General features: G+C 45.1%; 1 protein-coding gene across 1 annotated transcript; it reads left to right on the top strand.

Moving 5' to 3' along the window:
- The first annotated feature begins 3,754 nt into the window (after positions 1-3,754).
- Positions 3,755-9,093, top strand: LOC147976701 (uncharacterized). The gene is made up of 2 exons (XM_087520951.1): positions 3,755-4,976; positions 8,975-9,093. Exons 1-2 carry the CDS (start codon positions 3,755-3,757, stop codon positions 9,091-9,093), a joined length of 1,341 nt encoding a protein of 446 aa, XP_087377077.1.
- Positions 9,094-16,620: the final 7,527 nt, after the last annotated feature.

Below are 16,620 nucleotides of genomic sequence, written 5' to 3'. Positions count from 1 at the left end.
TCCTAGCTTTGGCCTCGTTTTCTACTTTCCTTTCGGTATCCGGCGCCACTTTCAGAAGCTTTACTCCACCGTAATGTACTACTACCAGCCAGGGATTCCTCAGAGACATACCTACAGGCTACATAGGCTTATCTGACCAACACCGGGGGAAGTACGCCTCACCTGCAAAAAGGGTGGCTCTCAAGACTCCAGTGGTGATCTGCAGAAGAGAACAAGGAGAAGCTCCGGATGTGATGAGGTCTGCAGTGTGCAGTGCTAGGTAGGTGCAGGATGGATGGCTATGTGGCCTCGTGAAAAATCGCTTGCGCACCAATTTATCCCTGTGCCTTTTCACCCAAGGAGAAGGAGTAGCACTGGGTCAAAATTAGCATCCCTTGCCCCGCACTTCATGGCGTTCTTCCTCCCTCCTCCTTCCTCCGTCTGCATATATGGTGTTTGATTGCTGCCTAGTGCTTCTACATCAGTTTTGTGGCACTGTTCCTGTTTCTGGTGAGCAAGGGCTTGGTACATGGCCGACAATGTCTTTCCGAAAAGTTCGTGTCAAGGAAAAGAACCCTAGCTCGTCGGCTCTTTTCTTCTTTTCTTTCGAATGCTAAAGCCTAGCTTATCAGCAGGACCTGAGAATAGTGCTTCATCGAGCCTAGCATGTCTATTTCGCTAGCTTTGTTGATGATTAGTCTACTCGGCTAAAGGATGCAAGGAATCCATTAATCATGTGTTCTTGAAGGCATGACGCTGCCTGCATTTGGAATTATTAGGCCGAAGCTCCTTTTTGACAGAGAGTGAGTTACGATGAAAACGCGATAAAACGCGGTGGGTTGGGCAGTCGTAGGGATCCCTGTAGACACAAGATTTTAATAACAAAAGTTGGATAGAAAGCTGAGCGTGTCTCTTCAGAGGAAAAGAAGGATGAAAGATGGAAAAGATGGGCTTGAGATTGATGCGCATATATTCCCAGGAGGGCAGCAGCAGCAGCAGCAACCACAGGGCTGGGTTACATAGTAGATTACAGAGCCTTGAAGGCAACTCCTTGCCCAAACCTGACCTACTACGGCCGAGCTCGATGCGGCTCCATGACGATCCATCCGTCACTTGGAGATGAGTTCTTTCTTTTTTCTCACCAAATCTCGATCGGATGGATTCCTTTGTCGTTCAGTTAAGAAAGTTGGGATGGAAAGTTCGGCCCTGGTTGCATTCAGAGGCGTGGTGGATGGAGCGCCTGACCTACTGCTGCATGACTTAGCCAGGAGGGATCGTCTTGAGGCTCTCTTTGGTAGTGGAGATCTAGTTGTAGCCGCTCAGCACATCTCACCTGAAGAAGAACGGGGAGCAGCAGTGCGCACCACATGCCCGCATTGGTCGTAATTCAGGCAGGAATAATGCACCAGAGTGTCCACTGCAATTGCAAGAGATTCAGTTTCTGGTTTGCTGAAATTACATGTACTACGTGCATAGTTTTAGATAGCCGGCTATAGCTATAGCCCGCTATAGCCTTTTCAGCAGGGAGCCGCTAAATCGTCGTCTTCATAAATAGCCCGCTATAGCCCGATATAACCCGCTATAGCTGATTTTAAGGCTCGCTGCTATTTTTCATAACCCGCTATTTAAAACATTGATTACGTGCCTCCGTATCAAAATGACGTTTTTTCGGTTTCGCACAGAGCATAAAATAGACGGCTTATATTTTGTTACGGAGGGAGTGGTTTGGTAAGCATTTTATAGTTTGCTGATGAAATGCTAACGCAAGAGTGTCTGTTGCAATTGCAGCGTGCGAGCAATTCAGAGGAGGGCAATTGGCCTGGCTGGCCTGAACCCGTCCCGTTCGGTTCTGGCCGGGGGCCCAGAGAATCCGACGGCGGCAGATTGGGTCGATCGATCTCGGTGCCGCGCTCGGCGGTCGCTCTCGGCATCTTCTCGCGGGGGCCGCCGCGATCTCGTGATTTGATTAGGGCGAGGGATTGAAGCCAGGATGGATGCGGCGAGCCTATCCCATCTCGCCGACGGCGCACCTGCCGCGCACTCTACCGCTCGAGCTCATCCGACCGACCGGTCGTCGAGGCTGGCGTGCGTCGTGGCTAAGTGATTCTTGATCGGTTCCTCTGCGCGGTGCGTCGATCGATTGAGGTGCGACGCGGTGCAGTCAGTCAGCCAATGTGTCGGATCAGGCAGAGGCAAGCCGTAGAATTCGGGCGCTACACGTGTCTCATTTATATCATGAAGATCAAACTACAAATTACGTCGAAACGAATTTTTTTAAAAAGACAGCGAAACGTTTTCAAGCTTGACGTTGGCAAAACCAACGTGGAACATATATTACTTCATAATAGAATCTTAAATCATCAACTAGATCACGGTGAAGCTCGATCTTCAACTAGATCACGGTGACGAGGATGGCGGGCGACACACGCGACCGACGCGCTCGACGCGTCTTGGGCGATGCAGGCGGCGCACGGGGAGTGGGCGACGCGGAGGCGCGCGGTGTGGGCGCCACGCGCGGCGCGAGCAGCGCGGTGGCTCGCGGCACCGGCGGCGTGGGCGTTGCGCGCGGCGGAGGCGGCGCGGGTGATGCGCACAGCACGGACGGCGCGGCTGATGCTAGCAGCTCTGGCGGTGCGAGCGACCCCGACGCGGCGGGCGACGCGCGTTGGCGGGTCTGGTTCGCTTCGGATCTCGTGTTGGCGCGGCGGATCTCGCTGGACGTCGGCATTCTCTGGCTCCGACGAGAGGCGCTGCGCATCGTGCTTCTGGACGAGCGCGGGAAGATGGTGGACGCGCGATTCCTCCGGGAGGGTGAGTCCTTCGACATCGGCGACATCGTCGCTTTTACTTGCCATTTTGCTCGTATTGGTGACAGGATTCCAGCGCCGAGCACGGCCGCTGACGGTGCGGCGAAGGATTTGACCGTGGGTCAACAGAGAGCGGACACGCGGAGGGCCTGGAGCCGCCCCATGCATCTGACAGGAGGGCCAGGGATCCTGGGGCGTGGACCGGGTAGCCATGTCTCCGATGCTCGCCACGTGGGACAGATGAGATCTGACCGCCATGGATCCCCTAAAACTAGGGTTTCGTTGGGCGCCGCTCATATAAATCCACACCCGATTCCGCTCTCCCCCATTTTAGATCTCAGTGAGGGCCTTTCTCACTTCTGGGATGCACCGTCGCCTCCAAAAACTAGGGTTCCTATATCCTTCGCCTGGTGGGAGGGCAAAATCCATGGTGATCCTCGTTCCTTTGCTCAAGTTGCGAGCTCTCCACCCCACCCTGATCCGATTCGTGAGGTTAACACTATGAGAGAGGAGGGATTTGGGGCTGGGCGCCATGGTCGGGGGGCTGGGCGTTTCGACTGCGGCCTGGGACGCGGTCGCAGCCTCGACCGCAACGTGTGGAAGCACAAGACAGATTCAGGCGGATCCTCAACTCAGAAAGCTTCTGGATCGGGGGATGCTGGATCCAGGAAGTGGGACAAGGCGGCCGGCGGCAATCTTGCTGCTCCCCCTCGATTTGGGAGGTGGGCCGAAGAAGAAGGGAACACGAGCGAGCCTCGTGCGGTGGAGAAGAACCCTGCATCTCCGGTGCGCGTGATCCTCCTGCTTACGCTGGTAACAATGCCCCTCCTTCTCTCCCATGTCAGATCTATAATCTGAATGGTCATCCTACTGCTAGATGTGCTCAAGCTATGTGTGAGCAGTGCAAGAAGAAAGGGCACCTGTCTGTGATATGCACTGAATTTTTACCTTGAGAATTTTCGCCTGCTATGTGTGGTTTTCAAAGCAAAGGGCAGGGGTTCTTCTATATTCCTGATTTCAGCGTGGATAGACAGCCTAGGGAGAGGATTTTTAATGTTGTTGTTACTATCACCGAGGGGGATGCGCTAACCAAAGACATAGAGCACGAGCTTAGTGTTTATGTGGGTCAGGGATGGCGCTGTTCTGCTAAGTTCTTTGCTCCAAACATGTTTGTGATGAGGATGCCTAACCCCAGAGAAGTTGATCGTGCTCTTTTCGTTGAACATGTTAAACTGAAAAAGAGTGGTGTGGCTGTTAAATTTTCCCCCTGGTCTGAGGACATAGACTCTGAAGGGCTCCTAGAAGTTGCTTGGGTGAGGATTGGGAGAATCCCTCCTAAGAAACGCTGTGATAAAACTGTAGCTTATGTGGGGGGGCTTGTGGGTATAACCCTGGAAGTTGATATGTCTACTTTGAATCACCCGTCTTCTGTGAGAGCTAAAATAGGATGTCGATCTGTGAAACAACTACCCAACACAGCTGAAGGGGTGCTGGGAGGGCGTTTCTATAAATTTACTTTTGAGGTGGAAGAAATCCTGGTGGCTAATGCTGTTGACGAAGAGGCTGTGCGTGTTGATGCCAAAGACAACCCCTCTAAGCCTGATCAGACTCCTAAGCGCAAGCGCGCTGATCAGGGGGTGGATGAAGAACATTATAATTTGAAAAGTGGGGAGAAAGGGGAAACATCTGCTCGTGGGGGCAAGACCTGTCGTCTATCTCCACAGGAGCAAGAGATGTCCATGTCTTCTGACAGTGAGGTGGACTCCTCTCTTCTCATTGAAACGATGGCTAAAGAGCATGAGCTGGCAGGAAATCATATGATCCAAGATACCTCTAAATGGTTGACAACTCTGAATCATGGTGAAACCAGTGTTTCGAGGGGGAATGGAAGTATGAGTCAGGAAATGAAGGTACAAAATTCATCTGCTATTCGTCGATCATTATCTTATGCTGCTGTGGTTTCTAACCCTGCTCAGATTGTGGAGGTGGAGGGAGATGTTGATGCAGGCTTGAAGAACAACTGTGATTATGTGGTACAACTCCCATCTTCTGAATGCAGTGAGGAGATTATTCTCACTCCCCCTCTAGCTCCAGAAGCAGCTCTTAAATTCAGCAAGCGTAATGTGCAGAGGATGCAGGAGAATATTGAAGCTAAAGCTATTGATCTTGCCCAGAAAAAAGACTTGGGAGGTAAACACACTGCTTGTACTAATACTTTTGATGTTCTCTCCAATTCTGAACTGTTACATAGAGCTTCTTGCATGGGTGTGAACATACCTGATAATGATTTCTCCTGTGTGGATGTACTTAGAGAATTGGAGAGGGTTAGAGGTAATTTAGCTGATAAAAATAAGATGGATGAGAAGAACAAACCCATTGAGGATAATGGGGATGATATTTTGGTTACTAATGCATTGGGTAAGTCTATCCCTGTTAATCTTACCTGGATGGACCAGGAAGAGGTTCTACATGAACAGATTTCTTTAGGTAAAAACAAAAAGAAAACTAAAAAGAAATCTGTGGTTAAGCTTCCTACACCTGTGACTAGGAGCCAAATGAGACAAACCCCTACGGAAGAGGTGCCCCGTAGCCCTGCAAAGCCTCCTGGCAGGGCTACTCGATCTCATTTCCATAAAGCTCGTTCCAAATGAGAGGCCTCATTTGGAACTGTAGAGGGGCAGGCAAGAAAGGGATGGCCACCTGCCTCTCTGACCTGATTAGTGACCATTCCTTAGACTTTGGGCTGCAGGAGACTATGAAAAAAGTTTTCCCCTAAATGTATTAGGAGGATTGATCCTTTTGGTCTGTTTCATTGGAAATGGATCCCATCTGCTGGGAAATCTGGGGGTATCTTGAGTGGTGTGAGACATGATACTTTTGATGTTATTTCCTGTAATAAAGGCAAATATATTTTGCAAATGGTGATACGTGACAAAAAGATTAAGAAAGACTGGGGTCTCATGGTAGTGTATGGATCTGCTCATGAGGAGTTTAAAGAGGAATTTTTAGTGGAACTTGCTGCAATGTGCAGCAACATGAGTGTCCCCTACATTGTGGGAGGTGACTTTAATATTTTGCGTAACTGCAATGAGAAAAATAAGAAGATGAATAGTAGCAGATCTACCGATCTTTTTAATTCCATCATCAATGCCCTGGCTCTTAGAGAGATTTATACTAGTGGGGGTAAATATACATGGACTAACAATCAGGCGCACCCAACTCTGGAGAAAGTGGACCGGATTTTGATGTCTGAAGACTGGGAAAATCTCTTCCCTATGGTTTCGGTAGGAAATTAGTTCGAGAAATTTCTGACCATAACCCACTGCTGCTTTCTAGTGGGGAGGAAAGTAGAGAAGCTCCTAAACCTCGTGAGTTTCGTTTTAATCTTGCCTGGATTAAGGATGAGAACTTCTTGCCTACTATTAGTAAGATCTGGGCTAGAAGGGTTCAGTCTTCTGACCCTATTGATATCTTGAATATCAAACTTAAAAGATTCAAAACCTACTTCAAAGGTTGGGGATCGGATAAATATGGCCACGAAAAAAGAAGAAGAGCTCCGGATGGAGCTGGCCATGCTAGAAGAGCTAGAAGAAGATGGTCCCTTGTCCCCTGAGCTATACAACATCAAGGTTGATGTTAGTACTGAGCTTCATGACATACTGGTGAATGAGGAGATATATTGGCTCCAACAGTCTCATGAACGCTGGCTCTTGAAAGGGGACTTGAACACGGACTATTATCATAAAATTGCAAATGGCCGAAAGAGGAAGAACACAATCCACTCCCTTAAAGCCGGGGATGCGGAGATCGAGGGCACTGACAATCTGATTGCTCATGCCACGGAGTATTACAAAAATCTGTTCGGACCTGGGTCCGGTAATCTGTTCCACCTTGATCCTGACACTTGGTCTGTTGAGGAAAAGCTCGATGCTAGTGATAATGCTGATTTGTGCCGTGAGTTCACGAAGGAAGAGATCAAGGAGGCGTTGTTCTCTATGGCACATAATAGAGCCCCTGGCCCTGACAATATTCCTGTTGAATTCTATCAGGTATGCTGGGATATCGTTAAAGATGATCTTGTGAGGCTTTTTGTGAGCTTTCATAATGGGACTTTGGATGTTCAACGTCTTAACTATGGGGTGATCACCCTTTTGCCCAAATCTTCGGGTGCGGATAAATCCAGCAATTTAGACCTATATGTCTCCTGAGATGTCCATATAAGCTTATTACTAAAGTTTTGGATCGGCGAGTGGAGAGGTACGCTGATAAGCTCATTAGCTCGACCCAAAATGCTTTTATCAAGGGAAGAAGCATTATGGACGGGGTGTTGTCGCTGCATGAAATTTTGAATTATACCCATGTGAAAAAGAGGGTGGGGGTCGTCTTGAAGCTCGACTTTGAGAAAGCGTACGATAAGGTGAACTGGGAATTTTTGTTGGAATGTCATAAGCTTCGTGGTTTTAGTGACACATGGTGCAACTGGATTAGACAGATCCTACTCAATGGTACAGTTAGTATCAAACTTAATAATCAGGTCGGTCCTTATTTCCAGAGTGCTAAGGGTGTTCGACAAGGGGATCCCCACTCCCCTTTCCTGTTTAATCTAGCTGTTGATTGTCTTGCGAAGATGATCTCCAATGCCCAAAATAATAACTTGCTGGTGGGTTTGGCTTCGGATCTTATTCCTAATGGAGTTGCGGTGCTCCAGTATGCAAACGATACTATTATCTGTCTGGAACACGATGTTGATAAGGCAGTAAACCTGAAGTTGCTGCTGTACATCTTCGAGCTTATGTCTGGTCTTAAAGTGAACTATCAGAAAAGTGAGATCTTCACTGTGGGGGGCGATGAGAGCACGGTGAAATACTATGCTGAGTTGTTTAACTGTGATGTGGGTAGCTTCCCCATCAAATACCTCGGCATGCCTGTTAGTTATTCCACACTTAGAGATTCTGATTGGGAGTTCATAGTGGCTAAATACCTTAAAAGATTCGAGGCGTGGATCGGTAATGCTGCATCCATGGGGGGCAGACTAACTTTGTTGGACTCAGTTGCCACCCAAATATCCTTATATCATATGTCTATGTGGCTTATGAACAAAACCTTCGTTGAAAAACTTGATAAACATAGAAGGAAATTCTTTTGGCAAGGTTGTAACAAGAAAAGGAGGTATCATTTGGCCAAATGGGGCAGAATATGTAGATCTCGAGATAAAGGTGGTCTGGGAGTTAAAGATCTTCGTAAACAAAACATTAGTTTGATGGTTAAATGGTGGTGGAAACTCGAGACCCAAAATGGCCTTTGGCAAAAAATCATTCGTGCCCGTTATTTGAAAAAAAGAACTATGGCTACGGTTGAACCCAGGTTCAATGATTCTCCGTGCTAGAAAGCCCTTCTTAAAGTTAAGGCCCTGTATATGGCTGGTAGAAAGATCAAAACGGAATCAGGAGATCTAACTAGAGTGTGGAAAGACTCTATTAATGGGTCTAGACCATTCCAGGACTGTTATCCCCTGTTGTTTGACATATGCACTGAGCAGGACTACACTGTCACAAAAGTCAAAGCTGTGACTCCCAACACCTTCTTTAGAAGAAGGCTTACCCCTGATCTTCAGAGGCAATGGGAGGATATGAGGAAATATATTGACAGTATACAGCTGGGAGTAGGGGGGGACCAAGTATACTGGGGGCTAAATGGTAATGGTAGATTTTCTACCAAATCTATGTACAAATGGCTAGAAAACCCTCTTAGTGGCTGCCACTATAGATGGATTTGGAAGGCCAAGATCCCCCTCAAAATCAAAATTTTCCTTTGGCAGCTATCTCAGGATGTTGTCTTGACTAGGCAAGTTATGAAGGAGAGGAGATGGCCTGGGGATCCCAAATGCTCCTTTTGTGACAATATTGAATCATCTCGGCATTTGTTTTTCACTTGTCCTGTGGCTAAAGTGGTGTGGCGTTGTGTTGGGATGGCTTTAGGGACGGACCTCTGTCCAAACAGTTACTGGCAATATTTCTCCTGGTGCCACACTTTCCTTCCCTATGGGAAGAAATACTATACTGTTGGCCTGGCGGCCGTTTGCTGGGCTATCTGGTTGGCTAGAAATCGAGCCACCTTTGAGAAGAAACAGATTAAGACACCGTTTGAGATTGTGTTTTCCATGTGCTCCTTTTTGCTATATTGGGCAGGTCTTCAGCAAGGTGATGGAGTCAAGGAGCTGCGCAGTGGGGTGGCGATGGTCAGGTCAAGCACTATGAGCATGATGAAGATGTGCGAGGCGGCGAGGAGATCGATCGAGGGAGAATGATCTCGCAATCTCGCATGCTTTCAGAGTTGCCGCTGTCGTTTCCAGCTGCTGTCCGTTTTCTATTTGGCTCTTGTGATGAGCTTTTGGCTGTAATAGACTGTAGTATTTCAGGTTGTCGTTGATCTATGGTGTTGTCAGGTTTTCGCCCCATGGCGTTCGTTTCGATGTCGGGCGAACGCAGTGGGTTTCCTGGCAGTTCCCGAACTCGCTGCACCTCTTTCCCTTTTCTCCTGTTTGTTTCTCGGAACAATGTATTTCCGTTCATTTGCAATGGAAAGGGGTCATGCCCGGTTCGAAAAAAAACCTATCTCCGACATCACCCCAATAGACACCGAAAGAAAAATAAAATGACGAGTCACCTCTACACCCGAGCTCGACGCGGCTCCATTGCTGATATGCAGCTTTGTGAACCTCCAAGGTGACTAATCAAAGTGAACCGATTACCGTTGAACGAATCAGACCAAGGCAACACCCCGGACACGCTATTGAACTCCAGATCTGACACTCCACCATGACTAAGACGCCAAAGGAGGAAACCATGCATGTCATCCATCAACCAGCTCCACACCGGCGTTGGAGCAGATGTCGTCGCAACGGCGGAGCCCGAGGATACATGTCCACCTCAAGGATGTTGCTGCCGCCACAACATCCCCGCTTAAACAGACTGGCTCCCAAATCCATCAGGGCGCTATTTGTCAACTAGGACTAGAGATGTGTATGGGCGTCTGCGTCTGTATTGTGTTAAAAGAACTATTAATAATGTAAATGCTCCTCCTATGCAGCTTTTTACAAGCGAACTGAACGTAACTCAAATGATTGGGTTTCATAGAACATTCCAAGATTTAAGTCCTAAATTTGGCATAGATTCTCGCATGTCAGTTAAGTAGAAAGAGACTTTCCTTTCGATTACGAAGCGCATGCCACGTGGCTTCGTCAAACTCAAGATATTATGCCCGCTCGATATCTCGGAGGTGCCCATAGAGTTACTGTGTACACGTGTTTATAGGGGTGAGTGCATGTGAGCAATTGTGTTTGTACTGTGTTTCTAAAAAAACTTTTGAGAGCAAATTATTTTTACGAAGAAATGGCTCTTCTTACTTTTATTTTAAGAACACAACCTGCTTTAGTCAACTGCATTTTTATGTAGAGGGTGCTTCAAGATAGTGAAAAATGCAACCCCTAACTATGGTTGATCACCGTCGACGAGAACAACCCGTGTACATACACTCAACCCGGAAAGAATAGAAAAAAAACTGAAGCATTATTTTTCCTTTTCTTTTACCGCTTTCTTTCAGTAGAAAAGAAACATTTTTAAAACAAGTTTTATTTTGAGAATATAGAACAAATAGAAAAGAACTTGTTAAGATTAATTACAACATGTAATTAAGGGGAAAATCTCCCCTTGACCAACCATCGTATGGTTTCTCCTTCAGCGACGCTTCTCTCTTCCATCCCCTAGAACCGATGTACCCTCTTGTCGATCGTCGCATCTTTCCAAAGGATATAAATAGTTTCTATAACTATTGATCAAGGACAGTTTGATCATTTGTTCCTTTTGATCTCAAACACTTTATCATGCACGTAGAACTACCAAAGAGCGAAACAGAGAAATGAGAGGAAGGGAGCGGACAACTCGCCGACGTTCTCTACGGGGACAATCCGATGAAAGAGAAATTATGCCTTTTGGATAGTGGTACCACAAACTCCATACTGAGAGAGATGAAATGTTTCCAAACTTTGAAAATGATGAATGGAGACATTTCGACTATCGCTGGACGTGATACGGTGATTTAAAAATGTTTTGAAGAATATAAAATGTTCATAGATTAAAAAAACATTGTCAAAAATAAACTTGTTTGTGATTTTGAAAATATTTGCAGATTTTAAAAATATTCATTTATTATAAAATGTTTGTAGATTTAGAAAATATTTGATTTTTTCATAATGTTTCTGAATTTCTAAAAATCTTCTCCAAAATTCATAAAAAAGTTTGTAAATTTAAAATATGTTCCCTCATTTGAAAAGAAGTTCCTCGAATTTCAGAGATGCCCATGAATTTTAAAAATGTTCACTAATTTACAGATTTGTCTATTAATCAATGTAGGAGCGCCACATGTGCAAATAGTGCCAACCGGAACTCACAATGGATCTATTCCCTAACATGTGGGGTCATCAATGCAAAAAACTTTCTTGATGCACCAGGAGGCTTTATTACTAGGGAGCTTAGTACCTTGAGAGATTCGTCCGTGATGGAGGCCTCCGTTTTTGTGCTCGGAGTAGAGGCCTACGGCGCTTAAACCTACCTAGAAGCGTGAAAACAAGCTGCACATCGGATGGCTAGGAATAATTAAGACATGAAATCCCTGTGACGCCTCTAAATTTGTTTAGGGCCTCTTTAATTCAAGTATTTCAAAAACAAAAAGAGGACAAACAAAGGAACCTGATATGATGCATGTGCAAAATAGAGTAATGTTGAAGACAAAAATCTACAGAATGACTGTTTGATTCATAGCAATAGGAAAAATAGAGGAATCCTAAAAACTACACTTGAAATAAGGTTACAATACATATGTAAACGTAAGATCAACTATGAGTCCAACAATTTTATTGGTCAATTGATCAAGACAATTACCATCACACTTCAATATTTCAATAAATGTATTATTTGGTTTAGTTTGAATGGTGATTTAATGATTTCAGGGTCAGTGCTTGGCAATTAGTACTACTAAGTCCGCTATTATAATTTTTTGGTGCACGTGCATTACTAAGATAAGGTGGTTTCTGATAACTAGAACCAAAGTTTTGACGTTGTTACGGCCCTGGGGTGCCTCACCAGACCAGAAACTGCCTCGGCAGGAGCCCGAGTCCCCTAGGGCATAGCGCAACCCCAACCTCAGCTAGACTTTCCAATCAAGACAAGGAGGTCAGTTCCGTGAAGGTCTCTTCATGAGCACCTAGGTTTGTTAGAATTCCTGTAAACCTAGACCCATGACACCCTTTATAAGCCCTAGGAGGGCTAGTCCATAAACACCGTATAATTTATCCCTCGATACATCCTTGTACCTTGTACACCCCATCTTCACAATATAACACGAGCATGAGTAGGTTTTTACCTCCACCGCGAGGAGCCGAAACTGGGTAAACCGACCTCCCGTTACCTTTCTATTTCCGGCTAGTCATAGCAATCCATCGATGAGTATGCTGAAATTTATACCGACAATGGCGCTCCGGGCACGGATTGCGCTTGTAAGAGCCGAGATCCAGATGGGATTCGCCGTTAACCACAACACTACCTTTGGGGCCAAATCTTTGTCTTTGGCTCAATGAGTTTCATCGTCGACTCAGCAGGCCACCCCCTGCCCGTAGAAACCTACACTGCCGGAAAGGTTCTCTTCTTCAAGAAGTTAGAGTTCGTCACGGGAGCTCATACCCCAAGCTCCGGTGTCTTGTTGGAACCAGGACGAGTCGACGGTCCTCTGCAGCCGACCCACCTCCCACTTCATCACGAACAGTTTTTTTAATTTGCAAACAATTTTTTAAAAATGCGATCACTTTCTGAAATTGTGATAAAAATTGAGGACATATTTTGAAAACATGAACATAAACGTAAATTTTCTGAATAATTTTAGATAATGACATTTTTTGAAATCGTAATAGTTCTCAAATAAAGTGAACAAGTTTTGAAATTCCAAACAATTTTTAAATTTCATTTTTTTTCAATTTGAGAATTGGAGAAAATAAACATAAAAACAAAACAAAACAGCGTACGAAAACAAAAAAAACAGTAGAAAGAAACAGAAAAAATTGGTCCAGAAACCTTTTGAAAGTTCCTAACACCGCACAGAACCTACTAGAAGTTTCCTAAACCCAGGCGTCTTAATCGAGAAACTCGACTACCATACCATCATTGTGCATGGGGCGGGCCCGGCAAGCCTGCATTGAACATAAACATAATTTTTTTGAATAATTTTTGATAATGACATTTTTTGAAATCGTAATAGTTCTCAAATAAAGTGAACAAGTTTTGAAATTCCAAACAATTTTTAAATTTCAATTTTTTTTGCAATTTGAGAATTGGAGAAAATAAACATAAAAACAAAACAAAACAGCATACGAAAACAAAAAAACAGTAGAAAGAAACAGAAAAAATTGGTCCAGAAACCTTTTGAAAGTTCCTAACACCGCACAGAACCTACTAGAAGTTTCTTAAACCCAGGAGTCATGTATCTACTTAACTGGGCTGCCAAGGTCCGCCTATTTGACGCAGATTGTGTCAAATAGGGAACTCCGATGAAGCGAGCACCGTAGCGGGTGGTTACTTTAGCGAACGTGGGTCATTGTAGCGGCTTGTTCACTGCAGTAAAAAATACAAAAAAGTTATTTTTTTGTGAAAGTTCCCGAATTTTTCAAGCAGAATATTTTATGAAATTCTGAATAAATTTTGAAAAGTGAAAATTCCCAGAACATTTTTCAAAAACAAGAATTTTATTGTGAATAAATTTTGAACAAGGATCCCGCCAGGATCAAAGCATGCCCGGATAGGCCGACGTGTTGTGACCGATAGGTATCTGAGCTCAACTACACCGCGCCAAAGAGGATGATAACCCAACCTGCCGTTGCCGCCGAACTCGAGAAGACAAACTAGGGCTTTCACCCGGAGCCCTGACATGGGGAGGGGAGCCACAACAATGCCCCAAAGAGGGGTGCGTCATCCACAGGCATCGCTGGCGCCGGAACACAAAGCTTTCACTAGGAGCCTCACCCGTGTCACATGAGGTACCAAAGTCACCGACCCAACCCGAACAAGGACCACAGTTGTTAACTTGAGGTGGAGGCCTCCAGATCAAGACCCGGGAGGTGCCACAGTCGACGCGACGACAAGACCAAGACCACCCGCCACCCCTCCCCTTGCTATCCACACGGAGAAGGAGAGTGCCGCCGCCGTTACAACGTTGCTCATCACAGAGCCAATCCCATATAGAGCAGCTATGAGAAGAATTGCAGAGCCAAATTCTTAGCTTATCTTGTTCATCTGCAAATAATTTCAGTGGCCCTTCATTTACTTCCAAATTTTATTGGATTCAGCCGCATGGCTCACATTCATGTAAAGCTTGATCAAAACACGCAACTTTGGTCACAAACAGAGTAAGATCCGGCCTTTTACATTCAAGGGTACAAAATATGGAGTCCGCAGCAAGAAGATTGGACATCGATCAATGCAACTACACAAATAAAGTCTTAGTTCCGTATAGAGCCCTGGGTTCCATTCATTAAGACATAAAGTCTGAAGAATTACAAGAGAAGGGAAACATTTACAACAGCATGGCATATAGGTTCTGCCACAACACTTTTTACAGTCAAGGGCCAATTCTTTGTTAGTCTGTTATCGATTGTGCTACTGGCTACTGCTGTTGCCTGCTGCCAGGAACAAAGTTCTTCAGTGATCCTATCACAGACATCAGGCCACGCACCTTGCTGAATGTCGATGCATGAAAAGTCTTGCGATTCTCCTAAGTTTGTGACCCGTGTCTCTGTATATTTCAGTATTATATTCCCTCTGTAAACTAATACTCCCTCCGTCCGAAAAAGCTTGTCCGCTTTTTCGGACGGAGGGAGTATGAGGTAGTGCAAGTTAGAAAACAAAAGGCACAAGAAACACAAAGCCGAATGAAGAGACCCATTGGCTCAAACTTATACCTTTTCACTTTCACATCACTGGCAATGCAACTGCAAATTTGTCAACAGATACTATGTGCAATATCATCACAGCTACAAGATGCAACTGAAAACAGATGCAGCTGCAAGTTTGTCAACAAAGTAACAAGGACCAAAAATATTGCAAACACTGAAACAGCAATAAACAATTGTCAGCCATAGGTGCCTCAGATAACCTTACAGAACTTCAACATGATCGAAGAGGTCCGTTTCAGAGCACAAATCAGGATTTCATCATCACCGGCACAAATATCGACTGACACACGCGCTGAGAAACACCAAACACTTGATAAACCGAAGAACAAACTGCTTCGTTTGCCTCAGCAAGATAGTGCAGTTTCCATGGCCGAATAGATAGACCCCATTGGCTCAAACTGACAAAACATAAACAGAACAAAAGAAACCAGAAGCAGAAAGAGCAAAGAAATCATAGTGGATCTAAGAACAGAGCAAGCAGAGAAATCGGAACGGACGCGCAATGCCAACGTCCTAAAATTATGAAGAATAGTTTGTGACCTTGGCCTCAGCAAGAACAATGTGCATTGTCATGGCCGAATGAATGGATAGGTTCCATGCAACGGCTCTGATTTGAACTGTTACATGATATATAAAACAGAGAGCAAAAGAAAACAGAGACAGAAAGAGCAGAGAAACCATATTGGATTGGTGGGTCTGAGAACAGAGCAAGGAGAGAAAATGGAAATCAAGGCACAATGCAAACATCAGGCCTGTCCTCTGTACTACAGAATTGCAGACCGTAGAATTATGAAGAAGAACAGTTTGTGACCTTGGCGTCAGCAAGGAGAATGTGCATTATCATGGCCGAAGGTTCAATGCGCCGGCTCTGATTTGAACTGTGTTGTTTCACATCGTCGGCTCTAACGGATAGGACCAAACTTTTTGTTTTTGACCAAAGAAGTTGCGAAGGTTAGGAAACACCAAACACTCAATAATAAGCCGAAGAAGAGACTGCACGAAACCTCGGCCTCAGAAAGTGTAGTGCAGTTTTCATGGCCGAATGGAGAGACCCATTGGCTCAAAACTTATAACCTTTCTTTTCACTTTCACATCATCGGACCTACTAATGGGTAGGAGCAATAATTTTTTTTTGCATGCAAGAAACCTAAATTCAGAATGAATTTAAAGCTAACAAAAGGAAACTAACCTAAAAAGAAGCTGCTGGGAAACTTAAATCAAACTTGATATATTTGTGTAGCATATACTCCCTCCGTCCCAAGATTCTTGTCTTAGATTTGTCTAGATACGGACATCCGTATCTAGACAAATCTGTGCATATATGTAGACAAATCTAAGACAAGAACCGTATCTAGACAAATCTAAGACAAGAATTTTGAGATGGAGGAAGTATATTTCAAGAAATTGCGTCATCTGTGCATATATGTAGCACATCTCAAAAAGTCATCATCAGCGGAATCGAAATTGAAGAACCCGTGTGAGAACAAAACTCAGGAAGAACGGGTACGCTAGCTAATTGCAGAAATCGCCAAAGACCAAAGGTTCACGTACGAATCAAAGAGAGGTAGGAAAAGATAACATGCAGATTGAAAAGAAGGTGCTACGTAAATGGCATTGTCGCGCCTCGGATACTCGATACTTTGCTCGGCATTTACAGTATTTGTTATCTGAAAAGCAAGCAATGCCGTCATCGGCGAACGTAACGGAAATCAAAGAAGCAGTTAGCCTTCTGTACATCGCTACAGTAGCAACCAAAAGCCAAGAATTCTTCACCAAAATGGGCCGGGAGAAACCAATGCCGCGTACGTCATGGTAGCGAGAAATTCATCGAAACCA

Source organism: Triticum urartu, chromosome 4A (genome assembly GCF_056163025.1).
Source record: "Triticum urartu cultivar PI428250 chromosome 4A, HENAU_Tu73, whole genome shotgun sequence".
In the NCBI taxonomy this organism is placed as follows: Eukaryota; Viridiplantae; Streptophyta; class Magnoliopsida; order Poales; family Poaceae; genus Triticum; species Triticum urartu.
Note: the sequence above shows the minus strand (reverse complement) of the source record. Positions and strands in the feature narration are given on the sequence as shown.

What these genes read in the sequence shown, in the direction of transcription:
- LOC147976701 (XM_087520951.1), top strand. Translation starts at nt 3,755, where the DNA reads ATGTGTGGTTTTCAAAGCAAAGGGCAGGGGTTCTTCTATATTCCTGAT. An exon ending in CCAGAAAAAAGACTTGGGAG is followed by an intron (nt 4,977 to 8,974) that starts GTAAACACACTG and finishes TATATTGGGCAG; the next exon opens with GTCTTCAGCAAGGTGATGGA.